At 48.9% G+C, this 23,711-nt stretch overlaps 1 protein-coding gene across 1 annotated transcript; it reads right to left on the bottom strand.

Moving 5' to 3' along the window:
- Positions 1-1,405: 1,405 nt before the first annotated feature.
- Positions 1,406-22,773, bottom strand: Acbd3 (acyl-CoA binding domain containing 3). Its single transcript, XM_090341571.1, has 8 exons — positions 22,462-22,773; positions 16,976-17,117; positions 15,921-16,061; positions 11,330-11,488; positions 9,211-9,385; positions 6,646-6,832; positions 4,520-4,804; positions 1,406-3,191 (listed from the first exon to the last, which is right to left on the bottom strand). Exons 1-8 carry the CDS (start codon positions 22,730-22,732, stop codon positions 2,980-2,982), a joined length of 1,572 nt encoding a protein of 523 aa, XP_090197697.1. The 5' UTR covers positions 22,733-22,773; the 3' UTR covers positions 1,406-2,979.
- Positions 22,774-23,711: the final 938 nt, after the last annotated feature.

Genomic DNA, 23,711 nt, shown 5'->3' with positions numbered 1-23,711 from the left:
CAGGACTTGGGTAGCTGAGGCACAAGTTAGCCCGTCTGGGCTGTACAGGGACAATGTGTCTCAAAGCAAGGAAACCCAAAGAGCAATGGTGACATTAATACCAGAAGATTTTAACATTAAAACTAGGTAGGCTATACCTGAGGGATGAGCAGAGAGCATTACGTATGTAGCTCATCAACCATGAGGGCAAGTTTACCTACTAACTCACTTCAAAGCATATGAAGTAAAAACCAAAAGAGCCTGGCACCATTAGCCACCACTCAGTTATACTGCGGCCTGAAGTTTGCAGCTTGAAGCCAGCCTGAGAAGAAATGTCCATAGACTCTGACCTCCAATTAACAGCTTAAAAAAGTTGTAAGTAGAGCCACATTTCAAGTGGCAGTCCTCACTAGCTTAGAGCACAAAAGCTCAGAGACAGTGCCCAGACCCTGACTTCAAGCCCCAGGACCTGCGCACACACGCAAAATTTACCGAATTTGAAGTAGAAACAGGATATCATAAGGCAATTTTCAGGAGAGTGGATCCAAATGGGTGCTTAATGTTGAGTTATCAAGAGACACACATTAAGCTGGATACTGGTGGCTTCTGCCTGTAATCCTAGCTACTTAGGAGGCTGAGATCTGAGGACCTTGGTTTGAAGTCATTCTGGTAAGAAAGTCTGTGAGCCAGAAGACTCATGCCTGCCATCCTAGCTCCTCAGAAGGCTGAGATCTGACAATCAAGATTTAGAGCCAGCCCAGCACAAAAGTCCATAAGTGGTGCTGTGGCTCAAGTGGTAGAACGCTAGCCTTGAGCTCAGGGCTTGCACCCTGGGGAGTTCAAGCCCCACAACCATTTTTTTTTTTTTGGCCAGTCCTGGGCTTGAGCTCAGGGCCTGAGCTTGTCCTTGGGCTTTCTCAAGGCTAGAGCTCTACCACTTGAGCCACAGCACCACTTCTGGCTTTTTCTACGTATGTGGAGTGCTGAGGAATCGAACCCTGGTCTTCGTGCATGCTAGGCAAGCACTCTTACCACTAGGCCAAACTCCCAGCCCCCCCCACAACGATTTTTTTTAAAGTCTCTTACCTCTACAAGTGGAGCTGTGGCTCAAGTGGCAGAGTTCTAGCCTTGAGTAAAAGAGCTCAGGGACAGCACCCAAGCCCTAGTACTGGCACACTGGCACACACACACAATAAAGAGAAATTCCATTTTCAGCTATCAGGCTGACCATAAGTAGTAACAGGAAAAAGCAGCATTCTCATCCTCCCTTGGTGGCCTGGCCACTTGCCGAGAGCTCAGGGACACAGGACAACCACTCAGTAACAGTGCTCACCCAGTCACAAGTGAGTTCAATCCGAGAGACAGCTCTGTGGTCTCATGGAGTGCTGAAACACTCACGGGTCTGCATTAATGACACACCAGCAAGTTACAGATAAACACTTTAATTGATTAAATATATTACTTTCAAGATCTTTTTGAAATTGCACTTGTACTGTATTAACAGCCAAAGGCAATAAAAAAATTTAAAACCAAAAATGTTCAGACACGAACATGTGACAGGAAGAGCAGTGAGAAAGGAACGTAAGCTGTTCCCGACACGTGCGAAGAGAACTGGAATCAAAGGCTGAGAGAAATATATATTAATTAGTGCCTGCTTTTAAAAGTTTATTTTTACAGTTTAAATACAGTGTTTTTCTCTTTTTAAAGAGAGAAGTCGGGAGTACCTGACCCTGGTTTCTACACTGAGTGCTCAGAGCGCCGTGGGGCGGACGTCAGGACCATTCCGAAACCAGAGTCCAGATGACATAACTGAAACACTGCTCAGGAGAAAATAAGTCAGTTTCAGAACAAAAGAAAACAGTTAGATACGTACAAAAATCCAGGTTATTAAAAAAAAAAGAAACAAAGAAACGCAGCACACAAGAGCCCTACAGCCGGCACAGGCGGAACTGTATACAAATGGCCGGTGGATGAATTTCTCCTAAAAAGTAACTTAGGACGTGAAAACTCAGTAACATCAAGTAATGCTAAACGCATACTGCCATCATGCGTCATGTTCCTTCCCCCACCCTCCTCCTCTAGACTCACCACTCGCACACACGTGAGGCAGGTTACCAGGTGTTTTCCCTGGTAAAAACACAAGAATAAGAGATGTACCTCTTCCCATCAATAAAGACAGTACAGATGGAAGCTGAGAAAGGTGAGCCCAGGCCTCGGCTTCTCCCACACTGCCGTGGTGCAGGTTTGTGCCCGGGAATCGTGGCAGAGGGTTCCACTTGAACGATTTTACATCGGTTAGCAGGGGCCATTTGAGTTTACAAAACCCCAACTGCACACTCTGTCCATCTGAGCTGTTCCTTGTGTTCTGAGTGGTAGAGTGACAGGGATGAAATGGCCTGAGCTGGTGGAGACTTGCGAGGGAGAGGTCTGAGGTGGTCTATGTGTCTACACACTCTCATTATCTACTAGGTTGTACTGGGTTTGAGTATCCTAAGTTTAAGACAGTCTCAGAAAATAATTCTCTGTAATTTAAACAGCTGCCTCAACGCAAACATAATCTAGGTCCTTCGGAACAAGGCGGAGGCAATGTCTGTCTCCCTCTAGTAGATTGTGAGGTCTTGAGATCTTTAAACCTCCAATCCCAGCCCCTGCATAAGTTGTCTCCTGCAAACACATGCATGTCCCCCTAGAGGGCGCTGCAGCCACGGGCGCAGCAGCAGCCGTGGCCGCCCCGCCCAGGGCTGCTGGGGCAGCTCAGGCCAGGTTTCATTCCGATGAGACTGAGTATGTGAAGCAGAGCTCCTGTAATGGCAGCGTCCACTAGTGCGTGTACTGGTCAGTGCCCAGGGAACCCGAGTATCTCGAAAATCCTGACTCTTGACAAGAGTTCATACCGTCAGACCAAAAAGAACAGGGACACAACTCCAGTGTTCCACCAAAGCCAAAAGAAAGTAAATGCCATCTTCGCCCAAGCCTAGACTCCACTCTGGAACACCACTTTTATCTAGTGTAATAGACTCTGTAGTAGACGGACTTGGACCTCCACAACGAGTAGGAGTTGTCGAATTTGAGGAGGTAGACGCCCCTCCCTGGGTACTGGTGGCTGCCGGCATAGACCTCCTCGTGGCAGTCCCGGCGGTACACAGGCACAATCTCGTCCAGCACCGGCTTGCTGCCATGCTTTTTGGCTTTCTCTTCACTGGTGATGTTTTCTGTGAGAAAGAACAGAGCAGACCCAAGTTAAACAGCACCATCTTTGACGTCAAGCAATCCAACTCCACTCTTTCCATAACAAAATATTCTCCAAGAATGCACTAGGCCATTCTTCATGTTACGGACACGTGGACACACAACGTCACCGCGCAGGCGCCTCTGAGCAGCTTGATGTTTTACTGTTGTCATGAAGGTGATATACAGAAGGGTTACAGTTACACAGGTCAGGTATGCTCTTTTTGTTCCTAGTTGCACTGAGGTTCTTTGATTCCCCCCCACATACCCGTTTTTTGTTTTTTTTTTTTAAAGTTCACTTAAGCCAGCGTGGTGTCTCACTCCTGTAATCCTAGCTACTCAGGAGGCTGAGATCTGAGGATCAAGGTTCAAAACCAGCCTGGTCACAAAAGGACCTGAGACTTTTCTAACCAACCCCTAAAAAAATGGGAAGTGAGGCTTGACTCAAGAGTAGGGTGGTAGCCTTGCGCTGAAGAGCTCAGGGACAGTGCCCAGGCTGAGTTTAAGACCCATGACTCACCAAAAAAAAAAGAAACAAAGCAAGCTAGCTAGCTAGCTCAGGAATAGGACCCAAGCCCAGAGTTCAAGCCCCAGGACTTGCAAAAACAAAACAGAAACCACGAAACTTTACGAAGTGCAAGAGCTGCCAGGTGCCAGTAGTGGGTCAGGCCTATCATCCTAACTACTCAGGAGGCTGGATCTGAAGATCGAGGCTCAAAGCCAGCCCAGGGAGGACAGTCTATGACACTCCAAACAGCTAACAAAAAAGCTACAAGTGGAAGTGTGGCTCGAGTGGTCAATCACTAGTCTTGAGCAAAAAAAAGCTCAGGGACAGCACCCAGGCCCTGAGTTCAAGCCCCAGGACTACACAGAATAGAGACATTGTTCAAAGCAATCTCATCTACAAGGCATTCAGCAAGTAGAATAGCAGACTGCTACATATACTTCCCTGGCACTACAAGAAACCAGGTTCAGCCCAGAGCGGTGGCTCACGCCTGTCACACCTGTCTCAGGAGGCTGAGATCTGAGGACCCAGGTTCAGAGCCAACTCCGGGCACTAAAGTCCAAAGTCCTGAGACTCTTATCTCCAATTAACCACCAGAAAACTCAAAAGTGGCACTGTGGCTCAAGGGGTAGGGTGGGAACCGTGAACTGAAGAGCTCAAGGCTCATGACAGACAGAAAACAACAAAGAAACAAACTGCTCAGGCCCTGCGCCTCTCCACAGCCTTTACCCCTAAGCGCTTCCTCATGCATGAAGTGTGAGTCAGGAAGCACAAGGCCGGCAGACCTCAGAACCCACAAGGCCTTACCTTCCTCCTCCTCCTCCTCGTCACTGGACTCGCTGACATGCACACTGACTGCAGTATTTGGAGAGTCTGTCCATTCAAAATATACCCCAAACCCAATGTCGTAACTGTCTGTAGCAAATTCCCAGAAGAGATAGGATCCTTCTTCATGGGTGGGGACTCGAACAGTGACCACTTCTCCTCGGCCCACTGTGATCACAGAATCCGCATCCTGCCGAATCTTCTCTTTAAAGTCTTTGATTTGTGGCCGTGTCCACATAGACGGGGCTGCGATCACTGGAAAAGAGTCTAAAGGCAACAAGAATTACAGACGTTGAAAAGAAATCCTCTGTCCTGCGGCAGAGCGCTGGCTTGGAACCCCTGCCCGGTGCAGCCACAGTGAGGGGCAACGCCTCCGTGCCAGCTCCCGACCCTGAACACCGTAAGGGAGAATCTGCAACCATACAAGTGATTTTTTTGCTAACCCCTCAGAGTCACATGGCAATTGAAGAAGGACCCTGGAAACTCTTTTGACTGGGTGCAGGGAAACATTCTAGCAAGGGAGAGACCTGCACCTGAGAAAACATTGTTTGGAATCATGGTTAAGTGTCCTAGAGTTCTAGGGGCTTTTCTGAAGGGGCTACAAAAGAAAAACCCAGACAAACGCGAGCCACCACCAGCTAGGATGACAGGCGTGAGCCACTGTGCCCGCCTGAAAAAAGTTTCTTATGGGCACAACAGTCCTCGCCTCCTCTAACTCCAGACCCCTCAATTCAGTGTCCCTTCCTAAGAGAAAGTTATAGCCACCCTGAGGTGGCCCTCATACTACATATTCTCGTACCAGAACACACCCTTCTCCACCAGCGCTACGCAGCACACGTCATGAGTCATCCGCCACTGAACAGAAAATACACCCAGGAAACTGCCAGCCAACCGATGAAGAGGCTGATGGATCAACAAGCTGTCCACGGGAAGCTGTTTTCTCTTGACCAACAGAGCACTTCAGTCTCAAACATATATCCTAATTCATCCTAGCCAACCTCTAAGATGGCCCAGTGGTCCTCACCTCCGGTGGCAGATGACCTGTAGAGCATGAGGGAAATGCTGATGCTTTACTTCTAATGTCAGGGCATTGAAACAGAACAAAGCAGAACCACTACCAGCCGGGGGGAGGCACAAACCTGGAATCCTCGCACTTGGGAGGCTAAGGCAGGCAGATGCTGCATTCCAGGCCAGCCTGGGCTATATAATGACCACCAAGAATGGAAGACCCTGCATGTCCCTTCTGCCCCCAAGGCCCTGTAGAACAGTGCAGGACAGCTGCGGATGCCTGGGCAGCCCCCGCTAGCTCCTGCTGAGCTAGCAGCTGGCACATCCTGCTGCCACCCAGAAGCAGAGCCTCCCGTCCTAGGCAAGCTTTTCACCACCGCCGTTCTGGCCCATGTCTTGACGGAAACCTCAGAACCACCGAGCTGAACTGCTCCTGAATTCCTAAGAAATTGTGCAATATGAAGCCGGGCGTGGTGGCTCACGCCTGTCATCCTAGCTACTCAGGAGGCTGAGATCTGAGGATCAAGGTTCAAAGCCAGCCTGGGCACAAAAGGACCTGAGACTCTTATCTCCAATTAACCTCTAGAAAACGGGAAGTGGGGCTTAGCTCAAGGGTAAGGCGGTAGCCTTGAGCTGAAGAGCTCAGAGACAATGCCCAGGCCAGAGTTCAAGTCCTATGACCCGCAAAAAAAGAAAAAGAAATCGTGCAACATGAAGTGCTGTGATTTCTGCTTCTAAGTTTGAGTACAATATGTAACACAGCATTAGACTATTTATTTAGCCAGTCCTGGGACTTGAATCACAGCACCACTTCTGGCTTTTTCTGTATGTGTGATACCAAGGAACTGATCCCAGGGCTTTGTGCATGCTGGACAAGCACTCTAGGCCACATTCCAGGCCCCTAGACAATTTACTTATGCAAAGATAAAAGGTTATCTTATGTCTTCATAGTTTCCTCAAAGACTTCTGCCTTGATCTTCTACACTATTCTAAGGGCCACCATCTCTTGGGCTCTGAAGGTGATTTTCTCTCTTTCTGATTGGCTTTTCATGCAGTCTGCATCTGGCATCTAGATGAGGAAGACGTATGCTAAACCATACCTTTTGGTCCATTCTCCAGAGCTTCTTCTGCAGTTTCTGGCTCAAGTTCTTTCTCAGAGGTGTCAGTGTGGGTTTTGGCCTGTCCATTAACTGACAGCATGTCACTTCCTACAGCTGCATTTACCTTGGATGATGCAGGCAAAGAGGCCCCAGCCACTACTACTTCCTGTTGTTTCTGTAATGCCGCCTACAAATTAAAAGAAAGCAAAGAAACGCTGACCTGGAAGGCTGCCATACAGGACTTTAGCTCCATGCTTCTGCCCTACTTAAAGCATTCTGCACCAATAAATTACTAATGAAACACTTGCTAAAGCTTCTACCATTTGAGCCAAAGCTCCACTTCTGTCAGTCTGCTGGTTAACGGGAGATGAGTCACTCATTGACTTTTCTGCCCAGGCTGTCTCTGAACCTGAATCCTCAGATCGTAGCTTTAGGATTACAGGGCTACCCCATCTTCACTCAGCATCAATGCTACTTGAAATACCTACTACTTAAATGACTTCTGGGGAACTTTAAAAATAACAAGCATGCTGGGCGTGGTGGCTCACGCCTGCCAGCCTAGCTACTCAGGAGGTTGAAATCTGAGGACTGAGGGTCAAAGCCAGCCTGGGCACTACATACAGTGAGACTCTTATCTCCAATTAACCAGTAGAAAATGGGACGTGGGGCTGAGGATCAAGGGGTAGGGCGATAGCCTTGAGCTGAAGCGCTCAGGGACAATGCCCAAGACGAGGACTAGGGCGGCAGCAGTCTTAAGCTAAAGAACTCAGGGACAAAAGCCCAGGCCCAAGGGTAGGTTGGTAGTCTTGAGCTGAAGAGCTCAGGGACAGCACCCAGGCCCAGAGTTCAAGCCCATGACCAGCAAAAAAATAAAATCATATAATTATACTAATAACGAACACAGGGGCTGGATGTAGCTCAGTGGCAAAGTGCTTGCTTAGCAAGTTCAATGTCCTAGGCTCAATCCCCAATATCAAAATACTACTACCCAGGCCCGAAAAAAGTTAAAAAAAATAATGATACACAAAACAAATTATACAACTTGATCAATTTTCACAAATCAAGCACATGCTATAAACTAACACAGATCAAGGAATAATGACATGCTAGAATTCTCCCTGGTATTTCTCTCCAGGTAACAAATTTTCTGATTTAGTTGATATGCTTTGCCTGTTTCTTAAATTTTTGTTTTGTTTTGAAAACAGGACACTACTATGCAGCTCCAATGTCCTTGAACTCAGGGTCTTCCCAACTCAGCTGCACAAATGCTGAAATTCTAGGGGTCTACCACCACGCTGGGCATTTTTGGTATGTGTGCGAGTACTGGGCTTGAGCACTGTCCTTGAGCTTTTGTACTCAAGCTCAGGGCCTGAGCACTGTCCTTGGACTTTCTCAAGGCTAGGGCTCTACCACTTGAGCCTCAGCACCACTTCTGGCTTTTTTCTATGTATGTGATACCGAGGAATTGAACCCGGGTCTTCGTGCATGGTAGGCAAGCACTTTAACCACTAGGCCAAACTCTCGGCCTTCTACTTTTTTTTTTTTTTAATGTCTAGATTTCAATCCACAAGTTCCTTTTGTCCTTTCTCTTCCTGTAAAACTCACTGCCAATTGTTAAAAATATCTTTGGTTGGAATAAAAATACTTCTCTAAGGCTGAGTTCTCCTTTGTCATCTGTCTTATCTATTTCTGAGGCTACTAGTTAATCTGATAAACAAAGTTTCTCCATTTAAACCTCAACTGTACTTTGTAATTTCATTTCAAAGATTCCTGGTTTTGTTGTGCTAGACTGGTTTTCTTCTCATGAAGTAAAATAATGTATGAATAAGGACAACCTAAATGTTCTAGCCTATGAAAAGTTACCTCACTGACTATCAAAGAAACAGAAAAAGAGAATCAATATTCTAAAATATAAACTGGTTACACAAGAATCCTTGGCTTAAACATTTTCTTTGGGGCATCTAGCTTGAGCTTGAATGCTTGATATTCCTGCATTAGCTTCTAAGTAGCAGGTATTACAGGCAAGCAGTTCCACACGCAGTGGCCAAGGTCTTTTAGACAAAGGTATCTATGCTCAAGAAATTCAAAACAAGTCCATCTTAGTGGAATAGGTACAGTGTAACACTTTGCTCCACACAGGTGTGTTGTTAAACAAGGTAAGTTATGTCAGTTTCCACTGTGTGAAGCAATGTTTCTGCAGGAGAGCTGAGGAAGAACAAGAGTGCCGGTGTGCTGGTGTGCTCCGTGCAGCCTGCGGCACTAGGGAAAGTGCTTCCCTACCCTGCCTGACAGACCTCCTGGAACCGAGGCTAGCTACCAGGTCCTCAGGGTTCCAAGATGACACGAGGGCCTCCAACAGACTCACCACCACCACATTTGGCAGACACCTCTCTGATGCTGTGACACAGGGTGGTGCACAGAGCTACCTAGACATCACCAGAAAGTTACTTTATACCTTGGAGTCGACCTAATGCACAATTCATTGGCCAATGTGAGAAAGGAGCTCAGGTTCCAGTGCACGGAGCGCCCGCTCTCGGAGGCTGCGTGTTGGGGCTGTCTTCCTACCTGCTGCTGTGCGAGCTGGACGTGGTACAGCTGCTGCATGTACTGCTGGTAGTGCTGCTCCTGCAGCTGGCGGATGAGAATCTGCTGCTGCTCGTAGTTCCCTGGGTACTGCTGCGCTGCGTACTGCTGGAACTGCACGGCAGTCTGCGAGTTCAGAGCTGCCATTATCTGCTGCCTAAAACAGTAACAAATGCGCACGACAGTGGTGTGTGACTGGAAGAGGCCGCTCATAAAACAGTACGATACCCGTTCTTTATTCTTACAATTGAAAACCTTTAAAAATGACTTTGCTGGGCCGGGAATTTGGCCTAGTGGTTAAAGTGCTTGCCTAGCATGCACGAAGACTCGGGTTCAATTCCTCAGTACCACGTACATAGAAAAAAGCCAGAAGTGGTGCTGAGGCTCAAGTGGTAGAGCTCCAGCCTTGAGAAAGTCCAAGGACAGTGCTCAGGCCCTGAGCTCAAGCCCAGGACTGGCAAAAAAAAAAAAAAAAAATGACTTTGCTAGTAATCTGTACCAATCGCAGCATGTATTCCTAACAGAGAAGAAAAGGGGGGGGGGGACTTATTTTTACATGAGTTTTTCTATGTGAGTTTGGAGTGGAAAACAGTAAGCATGTCCTCCAACATTAACTGAGCTCTCACGAGAGGCCATACCAGAGTGTCGAGGACAGCCACACGGCTGTTTAGTAAAAGACCAAGCGCGATGTGGTAGACAGAGCCAAATTCGTATCATACTCACACACTCTGGCTAACCACAGGCGAGCCAAAGAGGAGGGAGGCGTGGTATCTACCTAGTCACCCATGAAGTGTTTAGCTATGGCGATGGCTCTTTTCTAAGGACATGGAAACGTGGAGGCAGAACAGCTCAGCCATGTTGTGAGTAGTAGCTCTGGAAAGTCAACGAGAAGGCTGGGAGTTTGGCCTTGTCGTAGAGTGCTTGCTTCCCATGCTCAAAGCCCTGGGTTCCAGTCCCCAGAGCCACATACACAGAAAAAGCTGGAAGTGGTGCTGTGGCTCAAGTGGCAGAGTGATAGCCTTGAGCAAAAAGTATCCAAAGAGTGCCCACACCCGCAGTTCAAGCTCCAGGACTGGCAAAAATAAATAAATAAATAAATAAATAAACAAATAAATAAAGTCAATGAGAATGGAGAGCCTATGGCTGTTCATGCTGTCTTTATTTTCATTTCTTAGCTAGTCCTGGGGCTTGAACTCAGGACCTGGGCACTGTTTTTGGGCTTTCTCACTGTTAGTGCTCTACCACTTGAGCCATAGCACTACTTACGCTTTTTTCTATGTATGTGGTACTGAGGAATCACACCCAAGGCTTCGTGCATGTCAGGCAAGCACTCTACCACTAGGCCAAACTCCCGGCTTCTTAATATTGCCTTTAGTGAACAGGAAGTATGACAAGGGTTTTTTCTGTGTATGTGTAGGGGGAGGTTATGGGGCTTGAACTCTGTCTGGGCGCTGCCCCTGAGCTCCTTAGCTCAAGGCGTAGCACACTACCACCTGAACCACTTCTGGTTGTCTAGTGGCTAATTAGAGATAAGAGTCTCATGGTCTTTAGTGCCTGGGCTGGCTTTGAACCCCAGTCCTCAGATCTCAGCCTCCTGAGTAGCCAGGATGACAGGCGCGAGCCACCGCACCCAGCTCCAGTAAATTCTTCTTTGACAACCAATCACTGGTGAAAATGAGAAGTCGCTAATACCAGTATACCTCTCAGGCACAGAAACCACGCACAGGGTCTCATGACTGCTCAGTTAGCACTCTTACTACTGAAATCACAATCCCAGCCCGACTCTTTGTGTTGCTGGTTATTGTGGACATGGGGTTTATCTGGGCTGAATTTAAACCTCACTCCACCAGCCATGTGTTTCTCACCACTCCTCTCTCTCTTTTTTTTCTGCTGGGTTTCGACTCAGGGCCTGAGCACTGTCCTTGGGCTTTCCTCAAGGCGAGCGCCACGCCACTCGAGCCACAGCATCACTTCCAGCTTTCCTATGTATGTAGTACCAAGGAATGGAACCCGGGTCTTTGGGCATGGTAGGCCAGCACTGTACCACTGGGACAAACTCTGGGCCTCCCTTTCTCATTTTTAACCCATAGAACAAGCTTACTTCTGCTGTTCCAACCGAAGCCTCTCCTCTTCTATTCGTCGCCTCTCCTCTTCCTCCCGTCTAAGCCTCTCCTCCTCTTCCCGTTTCCGTTTCTCTTCCTCCTTTTGAAGACGCTCTTTTTCTTCCTCTTCACGGCGCCTTCGCTCTTCCTCTTCTTTCCTGTGTGGGAAAGAACAGCAATGAACCTTCCATAGGCAAGTCTTTTTACTTATTTATTTATTTCAGTCCTGGGCTTGAGCTCAGGGCCTGAGCACTGTCGGCTACCTCAAGGCTAGAGCTCTGCCACTTGAGCCACAGCACCACTTCTGGCTTTTTTTGGGTATGTGGTACCAAGGAATCAAACTGGGTCTTCATGCATGCTAGGCCAGCACTCTACCACTGGGCCACATTCCTGGTTCCTTTATTTTTTATTTTACTTCATTTGAGGGTCATGGGGCTCGAACTCTGGGCTTGGGTGTTGTCCCTCAGCTCATGGTTACTGCCCTACCCCTGGCCTGGGCACTCTAGCTCAAGGCTATTTCCCTACCCCATGAGCCTCAGGGCCACTTCTGGTTTTCCAGTGGTTAATTGGAGATCAGAGTCTCACAGGCTTTGTAGTGCCTGGGCTGGCCTGGAACCATGATCTCAGCCTCCTGAGTAGCTAGGATTACAAGGATGAGTCACCCTGCCCGGCCTTTTTTATTTTTTATTTTCTAGTACTGTGGCTTGATCTCAGGGCCTGGGCCCTGCCCCTAAGCTTATTCTGTTCAAAGCTAGCACTCTCACTTGAGCCACAGCACCACTTCCAGACTTTCATGTTTATGTGGTATTGAAGAATTGAATCCAGGGCTTCAAAGCATGCTAGGCAAGCACTCTACCAATAAGCCACATTCCTAGTCTAGTCTTTTTATTTATTTATATTATTTTTTAAATTATTAATACTTTTTGCCAGTCCTGGGGAGTGAACTCACAAAACCACTTCTGGCTTTTCTATGTATGAGGTACCAAGGACTCAAACCCAGGTCTTCGTACACGCTAGGCAATCACTCTACCACTAAGCCAAACTCCTGGCGCCAGTCTTTTTATTTATATTTATTTTATTTTTTGGCAGTTATGAGGCTTGAACTCTAGGCCTGGGCGCTGGCTCTGAGCTCTTTAGCTCAAGGCTACCGCCTTACCCCTTCAGTGCTACTTCAGTTTTCTGATGGTTAATTGGAAAGTCCCGGGGCTTGAACTCAGGGCATGGGCACGCTCCTTGAGCTTTCTCAAGGCCAGTTGTACTCTACCACTCGGGTCACACCACACCACTTCTGGCTTTTTTCTGGGTATCTACCAAGGAATCGAACCCAGGGCTGCTTCATCCACGCTAGGCACACACTCGATTGCTAGGCCAAACTCCCCCCACCTCCCATCTCCTTTAACAGCAGATAGAAAAAGAGACACCTCCCATTGTTCAGGGGTTTTCAACTTTACAATAGAAATTCAGTATTTATTCTAAAATGTTATTGCATGTCCCAAGCAATTATAACTAGGGATTATTTATTTTCAGCCATATTCTAGAAAAGCATTTCCAGCATTATGTGCAGGATTTATTTCTATCCTGTCACTGGTGTTAACTCCACTTGCAGTGGCAAGACCTTTAAATTTTTCTTTTTTTTTGGCCAGTCCTGGGTTTGAGCTCAAGGCTTGAGCACTGTCCTTGGACTTTCTCAAGGCTAGAGCTCTACCACTTGAGCCACAGCACCACTTCCGGCTTTTTTCTATGTATGTGGTACACGCTAACTAGGCCAAACTCCTGGCCCGAACTTTAAATTTTTCTGTCAGAGACTTTTGTTTTGGTCAGTTGTGGGGCTTGAACTCAAGGCGTAGATGCTATTCCTGAGCTTTTTACTCAAGACTAGTCCTCTACCACTTTGAGGCACAGCTCTACTCCCCGTGTTCTGATGGTTAACTAAAGATGAGTCTCAGAACTGGGTGAGAGTGAGAGAAGGGGTGACATTGTCAAAAAAAATGTATTCTTCACCTGAATAATAACATTTCTGTAGTACACCACCTTTACAAAAATTATTTTTTTTTATTGTAATTAGTAAAAGGGTTACATGGTATTTGCCAGATAGAAGGTGCATTAATTCACATACATTGATACCCTTTCACATGTCTTGGTACCCGTTTCCCTCCCCCCCCACACCCCCCACCCGTCTTGGTAATTTTTTTTTTAGTTAAAGAAAAAAAATAAAAGCTAGGCCCGGTGGCTCACGCCTGTCATCCTAGCTGCTCAGGAGGCTGACATGTAAGGACTGCGGTAAAAAGCCTGGGCCAGGAGCGTGGCCTAGTGGTAGAATGCTTGCCTAGTGTGCAGGAAGCCCGGAGTGAGATTCCTCAGTACGATACAGTGGAGCACTAGCCTTGAGAAAGCTCAAGGACAGTGGCCAGGCTCCGAGTTCAAGCTCCAGGATTGGCTTCCTGCCACCCCCTTCCCTGCTCCCAAAAGCCTCATGGACTTTACTGTCTGGGTTGGCTTTGAGCCACAATCCTCAGATCTCAGCCTACTGAGTAGCTACAACTACAAGTGAGAGGCACCAGTGCCAGGTTCTCTGTCACACACTTTTCTTTTTTCCCCCTACCAGTCCTGGCTTGAGCTCAGGGCCTGAGCACTGTTCTTGGACTTTCTCAAGACTAGAGCTTTACCATTTGAGCCTCAGCACCACTTCTGGCTTTTTTCTATGTATGTGGTAGCAAGGAATTGAACCCAGGTCTTCATGCATGCTAGGCAAGCACTTTAACCACTAGGCCAAACTCCCGGCCCCTGTCATACATTTTTAAAACTGCTATTAACAATGAACTGGCAGGAAGCAGGGTGCAATGTCAGTATGGTCTCAAATGAAACCTTCAACATAGAGAGGCCAGGGGAGGAGCACCTGAATGCTGCCAGGCTGACCAAGTACCCCACTTCCTTGGCACTGGCAAAGTATTTTCCTTCACTTTCTCTTGTGTTCTTCTCCATCCAGGTTAATGCAGAAAGAAAGAGAGCTGTTTTGTTCTTTTTTTAATGGGGGGGGGGGGGGCTTGCACTGTAGGCCTGGATGCTGTCCCTGAGCTCTTCAGCTCAAGGCTATTTCCCTACCACTTGAGCTGCAGTGCCACATCAGATTTTCTGGTGGTTAACTGGAGAAGATAAGAATCTCCCAGAGCAGGCAGTGGCCCATGCCTCTAATCCTAGGTACTCAGGAGGCTGAGATCTGAGGATCAAGGTTCAAAGCCAGCCCAGACACAAAAGGACCTGAGACTCTTATCTCCAATTAACCTCTAGAAAATGGGAAGTGGGGGCCATGGCCTAGTGGTAGAGTACTTGTCTAGCATGCACGAAGACCCAGGTTCAATTCCTTGGCACCACATACATAGAAAAAAGCTGGAAGTGGTGCTGTGGCTCAAGGGTAGAGCTCTAGCCTTGAGAGAAGTCCAAGGTCAGTGCTCAGGCCCTGAGTTCAAGCCCCACAACTGACACAAAAACAAAAAAGAAAATGTGAGGTGGGACTTGGCTCAAAGGTAGGGAGGTAGCCTTGAGCTGAAGAGCTCAGGGACAGCGCCCAGGTAGAATTTACCCTATGATCCACAAAAAAAAAAAAAAAAAGGAAGAAGAGGAGGAAGAGGAGGAGGAGGAGGAAGAGGTCGGTCATCTCACAGACTTTTGTATCTAGGCTGGCTTTGAACTGAGATCCTCAGATTTCAGTCTCCTAAGTAGTTAGTATTACAGGTGTGTGCCACTATGCCTGGCTCTAACTGCTTTTAAAATATAAAATAATTTAGAAAAACTATCCATATTGTGAATCTAGAAAATTTAGATGGTCAAAGTTGTTGCAAATATAACTTTCAGATGACTAATATGTTTATTGTAACTCTATTCACAATGATAACAGTGGAATCTTCTTAACATAAACATCATGCTCAGCAGATCCTCCCTCAATGCTGGAAATAAGTAACAAGCCACCTGGGAGTCAAAGCCAACATTTTTCTCTACAGAGCCTACCGTGCAGAACAGCTGAAAACTATGATATGGAGAATGAATATTCTGGAAGCTCAAGGTAGGCCGCAGAAGTGTCAAAAGATAGACAGGGAGGAACAATGGTTAATATTGGAGAGTTAATAGTTCAGAAGCTTTGTTTACTAAAAGTAATAGTTGCTGAGATGGACACATAGTTCCTGTACAGTGCAGCAATAGGAAGCACCCACCCTCAACTTACTCTAGAAACTGTTCTAATAAGGAGTTTGAAAACTACCATAAGAAGTGGGCACTGAAAAAAAAAAAAGAAGTGGGCACTGAGGGTCTGGGAGTTTGGCCTAGTGGGAGAGTGCTTGTCTAGCACGCACGAAGACTCAGGTTCAATTCCTCCGTACCACATACACAGAAGTGGTAGAGCTCTAGCCTTGAGAAAGTCCAAGGACACTGCTCAGGTCCTCAGTTCAAACCCCGAGACTGGCAAAAAAAAAAAAAAAAAAAAGTGGGGACTGAGGGGAAAGAAAATATCTGGTCTGTAACAGACACCTCAACAAAGCAAACGCATCAGCGTACTGGTGGTACAAAGTAAAATACTCCGTACCCTCCATACATCACCTTTTTTTTTCTTGCTCTTCCTTCTCTATTTTGTGGGATGTAACATAGGTTGAAAACAGATGGCAACACATATTTAAGAGCTTGACAAACTCCACCATGGCATCCTCTTTGGACAAGTTTCCCAGAGCTGCCCATTCTCTCCTGTAAAGAATAATGAGAAGAGTTACCTCCCATTCACAGAATGATAATGTGCTTTAATTTGAAGATAAAGCTCCACAGTCACGTTTTGCTGGGTGCTGGTGGCTCACGCCTGTCCTCCCAGCTCTCGGGAGGCTGAGACCTGAGGAGCAGGGTTCCGAGTCAGCCCAGGCAGGGACGTCCAGGAGCCTCCCATCTCCAAAGAAACGCTAGACAACCTCACGCGGCACTGCAGCTCAAGGGGCAGGGCAACAGTCTTGAGCTGAAGCCTCAGGACAGGGCCCAGGCATACAGGTCAAGCTCCACAACAACAACAACACAAAGTCACGTTTCAACTCACCAACTTGGGCTATGCCATACACAATTCAAAATCTCAAGTACACTCTTGATAATTTGTGTATGACAAAAAAAATATATAACATGTTAATTTCTTTACATTGTATTTTATTAAGACTTAAACTAAAGAAGATACTCAATGTATTCTTTTCTGATACAACTGTCGAGATGTCTAAATAAAGGAATCACATATTATATGGTTTAAACAGTCATTTTTAATATTGGGAAGAGTCAAATAGAATAAGACAAATATATCATCTTATGTTCAGTCAGATTAAGTAGAAAGTCCTTCAATAAACATCTCAAAGCCAAAAACAAATACCTATCTAAAGACTCCAGAAGCTGCAAGCAAAATTGTTTCAGTTCTTACCCTGGGATGTAGTTCAGTGGCAAAGTGCTTGCATAGCAAGTACAACATCCTGGGTTCAATCCCCAGTACTCCAGTACTCTGCCCCCCCACCCCCAAAAATGTTCAGTTCTTATCCTAAGCCAAGGAGCAAGCCATGTACAGTTTATCCAACACACACTGTACCCTTTTCTCAACATTATTTTTATTAAATTCAGTAAACCACAAAAGTTACCTTCTGTCATTTCCCAACACATCAAAGAATCCAACCTCAGGACAAGTGTCTGGATTATATGGACCCAAAAGAACCTGCTTATGCAGCGCCACGAGCTTCAGCTTTTCTTCATAAGTTGGGTGAAAGGCTTTGCCATCTTTCTCTGTGAGAAAGAGAAATTAAACAATAACAAAGAAAGAATCAGTGTTGGCATGCTGCAGGCTTTGCTATAAGGTGGGCCACAAACTGCAGTAGTAACAAAGACATTATCATGGCAAGACGGAAGTTAAAAGTCAAAAACTATACAGAACCCATTATCCTGAATTTCACTGTGCTTTGTTTGGGGTTTGTGTGGCAAGATCTCACTATGTAACTCAAGCTGGCCTCCAACTTAGTCTTCCTGCTACAGTCTACAGAATGCTACACCTCCATGTTTGCACCCCATGACCAATTGAATTATGATTTTTTTTGCTTTCCTCAAAGCTAAAGTGGTAGCACTTCACCCACAGCACCACTTCCAGCTTTTTTTTTTTTTTTTTGGTGGGTCATGGGGCTTGAACTTGGCCTGGGTGCTCTCCTGGAGCTCTTCTGATCAAGGCTACCACCCTACCCTTGAGCTAAGCCCCACTTCCCATTTTCTAGAGGTTAGTTGGAGAGAAGAGTCTCAGGTCCTTTTATGTGTGGGCTGGCTTGGAATCCTGATCCTCAGAGCTCAGCCTCCCGAATTGCCAGGGTTTTAGGCGTGAGCCACCGCAGCTGGCTACCACTTTCAGCTCTTTCTATGTATGTGGTACTGAGGAATCGAATTCAGGGCATCCTGCATGGTAGGCATGCATTCTACCACCACGCCACACTCCTGGCCCAATGTAATGTTTTGTGAATTGCACAAACTAACACTATTTAAGCTGAAGCTACGGGAGAAAAACCCATGTGTCAAGCTACAGTCAAACACACAAACAGTAACACATTTTGATACACAAAAGGCCATATTCTTCATACCCACAAATTTTATTAGATACAGTTTGGCACCAATGCCAGGTGCCCTGAACTCTGCCCCCAACTAGAGGTAGGACAGCTCCGCCCAGCAATCGCAGGAGGGAAAGCTTAGGAGGAAACACTACTGAGTTACTATATAGCTTACTACAGTTACTCTAGTAACTAGTCCCACACACTTGTCAACATCCAATGAAAAGAAACACAACAAGTCTACTTCCATCTTTATACACAGATCCATGCTCTATGGTGAGGGGGGGAGCAGCCAGAGACCAGTATTCTTACTAGGCAGGGAGCAGGACAAGAAATGTAAGCGCCCAGCTACACACGGGCACACAGGCCCCTGTCTGTCATCCTAGCGACACGGGAGGCTGAGATCTAAGGAGCACGGTCCTAAGCCAGCCCCAGCACTAAAGAACAGACCTTGAGACAATTGTCTAATTAACCACTAGAAAACTGGAAGTGGGGCTTGGCTCAAGGGGTAGGGTGGTAGCCTTCAGCTGAAGAGCTCAGGGACAGCGCCCAGGCCCAGAGTTCAAGCCCCACAACCAATCAAAAAAAAAAAAAAAAAAAAAAAAAGTCTATGGACTTCAGTGCCCTGGCTGGCTTTGAACTGTGATCCTCAGATCTCAGCCTGAGCCACTGGCACAGCTAAATTTAATGTTAAAGAAAAAAAAGAGGGCCGGAGCTTGGCCTAGTGGTAGAGTGCTCACAAAGCATGCACGAAGGCTTGGGTTCAATTACCTCGGCACCCCATACATAGAAAAAAGCTGGAAGTGGTGCTGAGGCTCAAGTGGTAGAGCTCTAGCCTTGAGAAAGTCCAAGGACAGTGCTCAGGCCCTGAGTTCAAGTCCCAGGTTGGAAAAAAAAAAATGAGAGTCAGTAAAATGTAAACTGCTTGACCCTCCTCCGCCCCCCAAAAAATACCAGCTATCAAATACTACACTGCCAAGAGTTTAAATCAATTTAATTCTCACAAGAGGAAGGAATGCACAGAGTAAATGTTTAAAAGGAAGGAAAAACACCCAGCTGGTGGGACACCAGGGCTCATGGCCTGCGTCCTGAGTCACTGGGCTCTGGATCCAGTTAAGTGCTGAAGGTAAGCGCCGCCTCCCTGGGCTGGCCTGGTGAGGCGTCAAGCAGCGCATTAAGGAGGCATGTACTTTCTGGCTGCCTGATCAAAAGAGGCACCATTAACACAAACAATGCATCCAGAGTACTGATGCTCGCTTGGAATCACAGCCTCAGAATTCAGGCCAGCCCCAAATACATAGTGAGACCCTATTTCAAAAAGACAAGGGCTGGGGCCGGAAGCGTGGCCTAGTGGTAGGGAGTTTGCCTGGCATGCATGATGACCCGGGATCCATTCCTCAACACCACATGCACAGAAAAGCCGGAAGTGGTGCTGTGGCTCAAGTGGCAGAACTCTAGCCTTGAGAAAGTACAAGGACAGTGCTCAGGTTCCAAATTCAGTCCCCAGGACTGGGGAAAAAAAAAAAAGAAAGAAAGAAAGACAGACAGACAGACAGACTTTATAAGCTAGACACTGGCAGTTGAGATCTGAGGATTGGTGTTACAAGCCAGGCTGGCAGGAAGACCCAGAGACTCTTATCTCCAAGAAACTATCATCAAAAAAGCTGAAAGACGTGCACACACACTGAACTGGGAAAAAAAAAAAAAAAAGAAAGGAAAGAAACATTAAAAAAGACCTCCTCACCTTTAACAGATTTTTTTTTTTATTTTTACTTTTGCCAGTCCTGGGCCTTGAACTCAGGGCTTGAGCACTGTCCTTGGACTTTCTCAAGGCTAGAGCTCTACCACTTGAGTCTCAGCACCACTTCTATGTATATGGAATCAAGGACTCAAACCCGGGTCTTCATGCATGCTAGGCAAGCATTCTACCACTAGACCAAACTCCCGGCCCACCTTTAACAGAAATTTAATGAAATATTTACAGATGACTTGATGAGCAGCTAAGGCTGGCATGAGAGGGCTCATTATACAAATCTGACTGCTTCTGTTTGAAATTCTTCATAATAAAAATAATACCCTAAGCTGGGCGTGGTGGCTCACGCCTGTCATCCCAGCTACTCAGGAGGCTGGGATCTGAGGATCTGGTTCAAAGCCAGCCCGGGCACAAAGTCCCTGAAACTCTTACCCCCAATTAAGCACCAGAAAATCCGGAAGTGGTGCTTTGGCTTAAGGGGTACAATGAAAGCTTTGAGCTGAAGAGCTCAGTCAGCGCCCAGGCTATAAGTTCAAGCCCCATGACTGGGGGGGGGGGGGGGGAGGAGAACAAACCAACTTGAATCTGTCTACTGGCCCTTAATATTTTCATGTAAATACTAATGAAATTCCAAAACACTTGTAATCTTTTTCCTCAACATTATCTCACCAGGAAGCAAGGGTGCTTACCAGCGTTCACTCTGTATCACTGTAAGAGCTGTGGGAAGAACTGTCTCAGGAAGCAAACTGAGAACCTGCCTTGCCTCTTCTAGCACTGAAATCCCTGAGACTCTTATCTCCTATTAACCACCAGAAAACCAGAAGTGGTAGTGGCGCCACAAGATAGAGTGCATGAGCCCTGGGTTTGATTCCTGGATACCACGTTAACTCCCTCCAAAAAATATAAAGACTATATACCCTTTTTTGTTAGAGGGATGGGGAATGAAATCCTTAATCAGAGGAGATAAGAAAATATTGTTAAAATTGAATTGGCTAGCTACTTAGGAGGCTGAGATCTGAGGATCACAGTTCAAAGCCAGCCTTGGCACAAAAGGACCTGAGACTCTTATCTCCAATTAACCTCTAGAAAATGGGAAGTGGGACTGTGGCTCCAGGGGTAGGGTGGTAGCCTTGAGCTGAAGAGTTCAGGGACAGCGCCCAGGCCCAGAGTTCAAGACCCAGGACTAGGGAAAAAAAAAAAAATTGAATCAGGCTAATCTGCTCCTTTTGAAAACCCTCAGTGTTTCCTCCCCATCTGCTGACTATATAAAATGGCATTCATGAGTTCTGCTCTCTCCATCAAACAGCAGCATCAAACTGTTTGTCAGTTCTCACTGTATCTGACCCCCTCTCTCTCTCTACCCGATAATCCTTCAACCTCCACCTGTAAGGCAGCTGTCACTGGCTTTAACTTCTCCCTCTGATTCCAAGTTCCTTAATGGCAAAAAGGAATGTCCCATCTGAGAGATTATAATGTTCAATTAACCACCAGAAAACCAGAAGTGGTGCTGTCGCTAAAAAGGTTGGGTGATAGCCTTGAGCTGAAGAGCTCAGTGACAGTGCCCAGACCCAGAGTTCAATTCAAGCCCCATGACCCATCCCTCCACCCTCCCCCAAAAATTAACACTTAATTTTAAATCTCAGATTTTTTCTTCTTTTTTTTGCCAATCCTGAGGCTTGAGCTCAGGGCCTGAGCACTGTCCTTGGACTTTCTCAAGGCTAGAGCTCTACCACTTGAGCCTCAGCACCACTTCTGGCTTTTTTCTATGTATGTGGTACCAAGGAATTGAATCTGGGTCTTCATGCATGCTAGGAGAGCACTCTACCACTAGGCCAAACTCCTGGCCCGAGATTAAACTTTTAAGGTGTATAATGGTTATATGAACTGCACACACACAAGAAAATCTGTGTATATACGGCAACGTGTCACTACTTCCAGCTTTTCTACCCATGTGGTACAGAGGAATCGAACCTGGCTCTTTGTGCACCACTAGGCCACACTCCTGGCCCAAATAATAAAATAAAAAATAAACTTTGAACAGAAGAAATGTACAAGTAATGTGAAATAATCAAATGTTTTAGAAAGCTTGTAAGAGTGCCTTTTACTACTTTGCACAATCGATTCTCTATTTTGAGGGAACTGTGTTCACAGGTACTACAAATTCAGCGGGTAAAACAGGTCCTGGGAAAGGCACTGCCCCGGACAGGTGTCATAAAAAAGCTGTTCTGGAATGCACAGGAAACCTAGCAACCACCTCAGACTTTCATCTGCCAACGTCTCTCCCTGCTCTTCGGCTCAAGACCTCGATACTCTGAAGTCACCGCCTTTCCTGCGGAAAACAACAACAACAACAACAAGCTCCTTCGGCTCCGGCGGGAGGACTCCACGAAACGACGTTTCACGGTCACCTGGGGTACCTGGATGACCCCCAGGGACGGACCTGCTCTGCTTCCTCCTCCGCCTCCCCTGCGAGCCCGGTGATCGCGAAGGGGAGGCAAAGGGAAGCCCGGGCCCGGGCGGAGTCCTTCCCGCGAGAAGGGCGGACATCGGCGGGGTGTGCGAGGAAGGAGGACCGGCGGGACCGGCGCCCGGGCCCGGGGACGGGCCGCAGGGGGCGTGGCCGAGCGGCGGGGCGGGCGCCGGGGCGCAGGCCGGGGCGGCCGGGCCGGCAGCGGGGCCGGAGCGGGGCCGGAGCGCGGCCGCCGCGGCCCAGCGCGGGCTCGGGCGGAGCGGGGCGGAGGGGGCGGAGCGGGCTGCGCCGGGCCGGGCGGTCGGGGCGGCGGCTCACCTTTGAAGAAGCGCAGCGCCAGGCCGTACAGCTCCTCCAGGCCGAAGCCCCAGCGCTGCTCCAGACGCCGCGCCTCGGCCGCCGCCTCCCCGGGCTCGGGCTGCGGTCCCGCGGCGCCCGGGCCCCGACCGGCTCCGGGGGGCGAGGGCGGCGGCAGCGGGGGCGGCAGCAGCGGGGCGCCCTCCGCGCCGGGCCGCTCCTCGGGGTCGGGACTCAGCGTGAGGCCGTCCACCGACACTTCGAGCCGCTCCGCACTCAGCACCGCCGCCATCTCCGGCCGCTGCGCCTCCTTCGAGGGGACAGGCGGCGGCCACGTATCGACTTCCTGCTGACCTGTGACCTACACTTGCCAACGCCGGAACTTCCGCCGCCGGGCCGCGGGAGAACGACTGCAGCCCGAGCTCCGCCCCCGAGCCTCAGACCACGCCCCCAGCTTCCGGCGCTCGCTCAGCCCACGGGACGCGCAGCCCCGCCCCCGGACCGAGTCCCGCCCCCGCCGCGCAGCAGTCCCGCCTCCCCGAGCCGCAGCCCCGCCCCCGCCGACCGCAGCCCCGCCCCCAGGCCGCAGCCCCGCCCCCGGACCGTAACGGGGGGCGGGGTCAGCCCGGCGGGGCGGCCGCCCGCGTGGGCAGCCTGCGGAGGCGCAGGCGCGGCGGAAGCCGGTTCCTGTTCTTGACGCTTTTCCGCGTGGTTCCCTGCGATGAGTGAGGTGCGAAGGCGGTTTCCAGCTCCCGCGTCCCCTCCGGGCCCGCGCGCCGCTCGGGGCCGGGGCCGGGCTCGCTTCCCACGCGGAGTCCGCGGCGGACCGAGGAGGCGGGGTGCGGCGGCGCGGCGCCCTCGCGCCTCGGCTGCAGGCCGGCCCCGTGCCCGCCCGCCCGGCCTCGCGAGCTCCGGCCCCTCCGCGGAGCCGCCTGGAGGGACGCGCTCCTGCCTCCCGCGGGGAGCGGAGGCCGGGCTGCACCCCGGTGGGGAGCGCGGCGGCGGGGCGCCCGGGGCACCGGGGCTCGGCGCCGGCGGTCGGAGCAGCAGCCGCGCGTCCCGAGCTTGGCCGGCGGTGCAGCGCCGCCTGGCCTGCCGAAGGCCCCTGTCCGAGGCCTCGCTCCACGCTCGCAGAAAACGCCGAGGCAAGGCCCAGGAAATGGCGGCCGTCCCCGCTCGCTGACCTGGAGCTCCGGTGCGCAGCTCCCAGCGCCGAGGAGCTAAAATGACGGGCACCTCCGCTGAGCCCAGGCCTGGGTTCTCCGCGACTC

This window comes from Megascapheus bottae, chromosome 10, assembly GCF_031878675.1.
Source record: "Megascapheus bottae isolate mThoBot1 chromosome 10, mThoBot2.hap1, whole genome shotgun sequence".
NCBI classification, from domain to species: Eukaryota; Metazoa; Chordata; class Mammalia; order Rodentia; family Geomyidae; genus Megascapheus; species Megascapheus bottae.
This window is presented reverse-complemented; position numbering and strand designations above follow the sequence as displayed.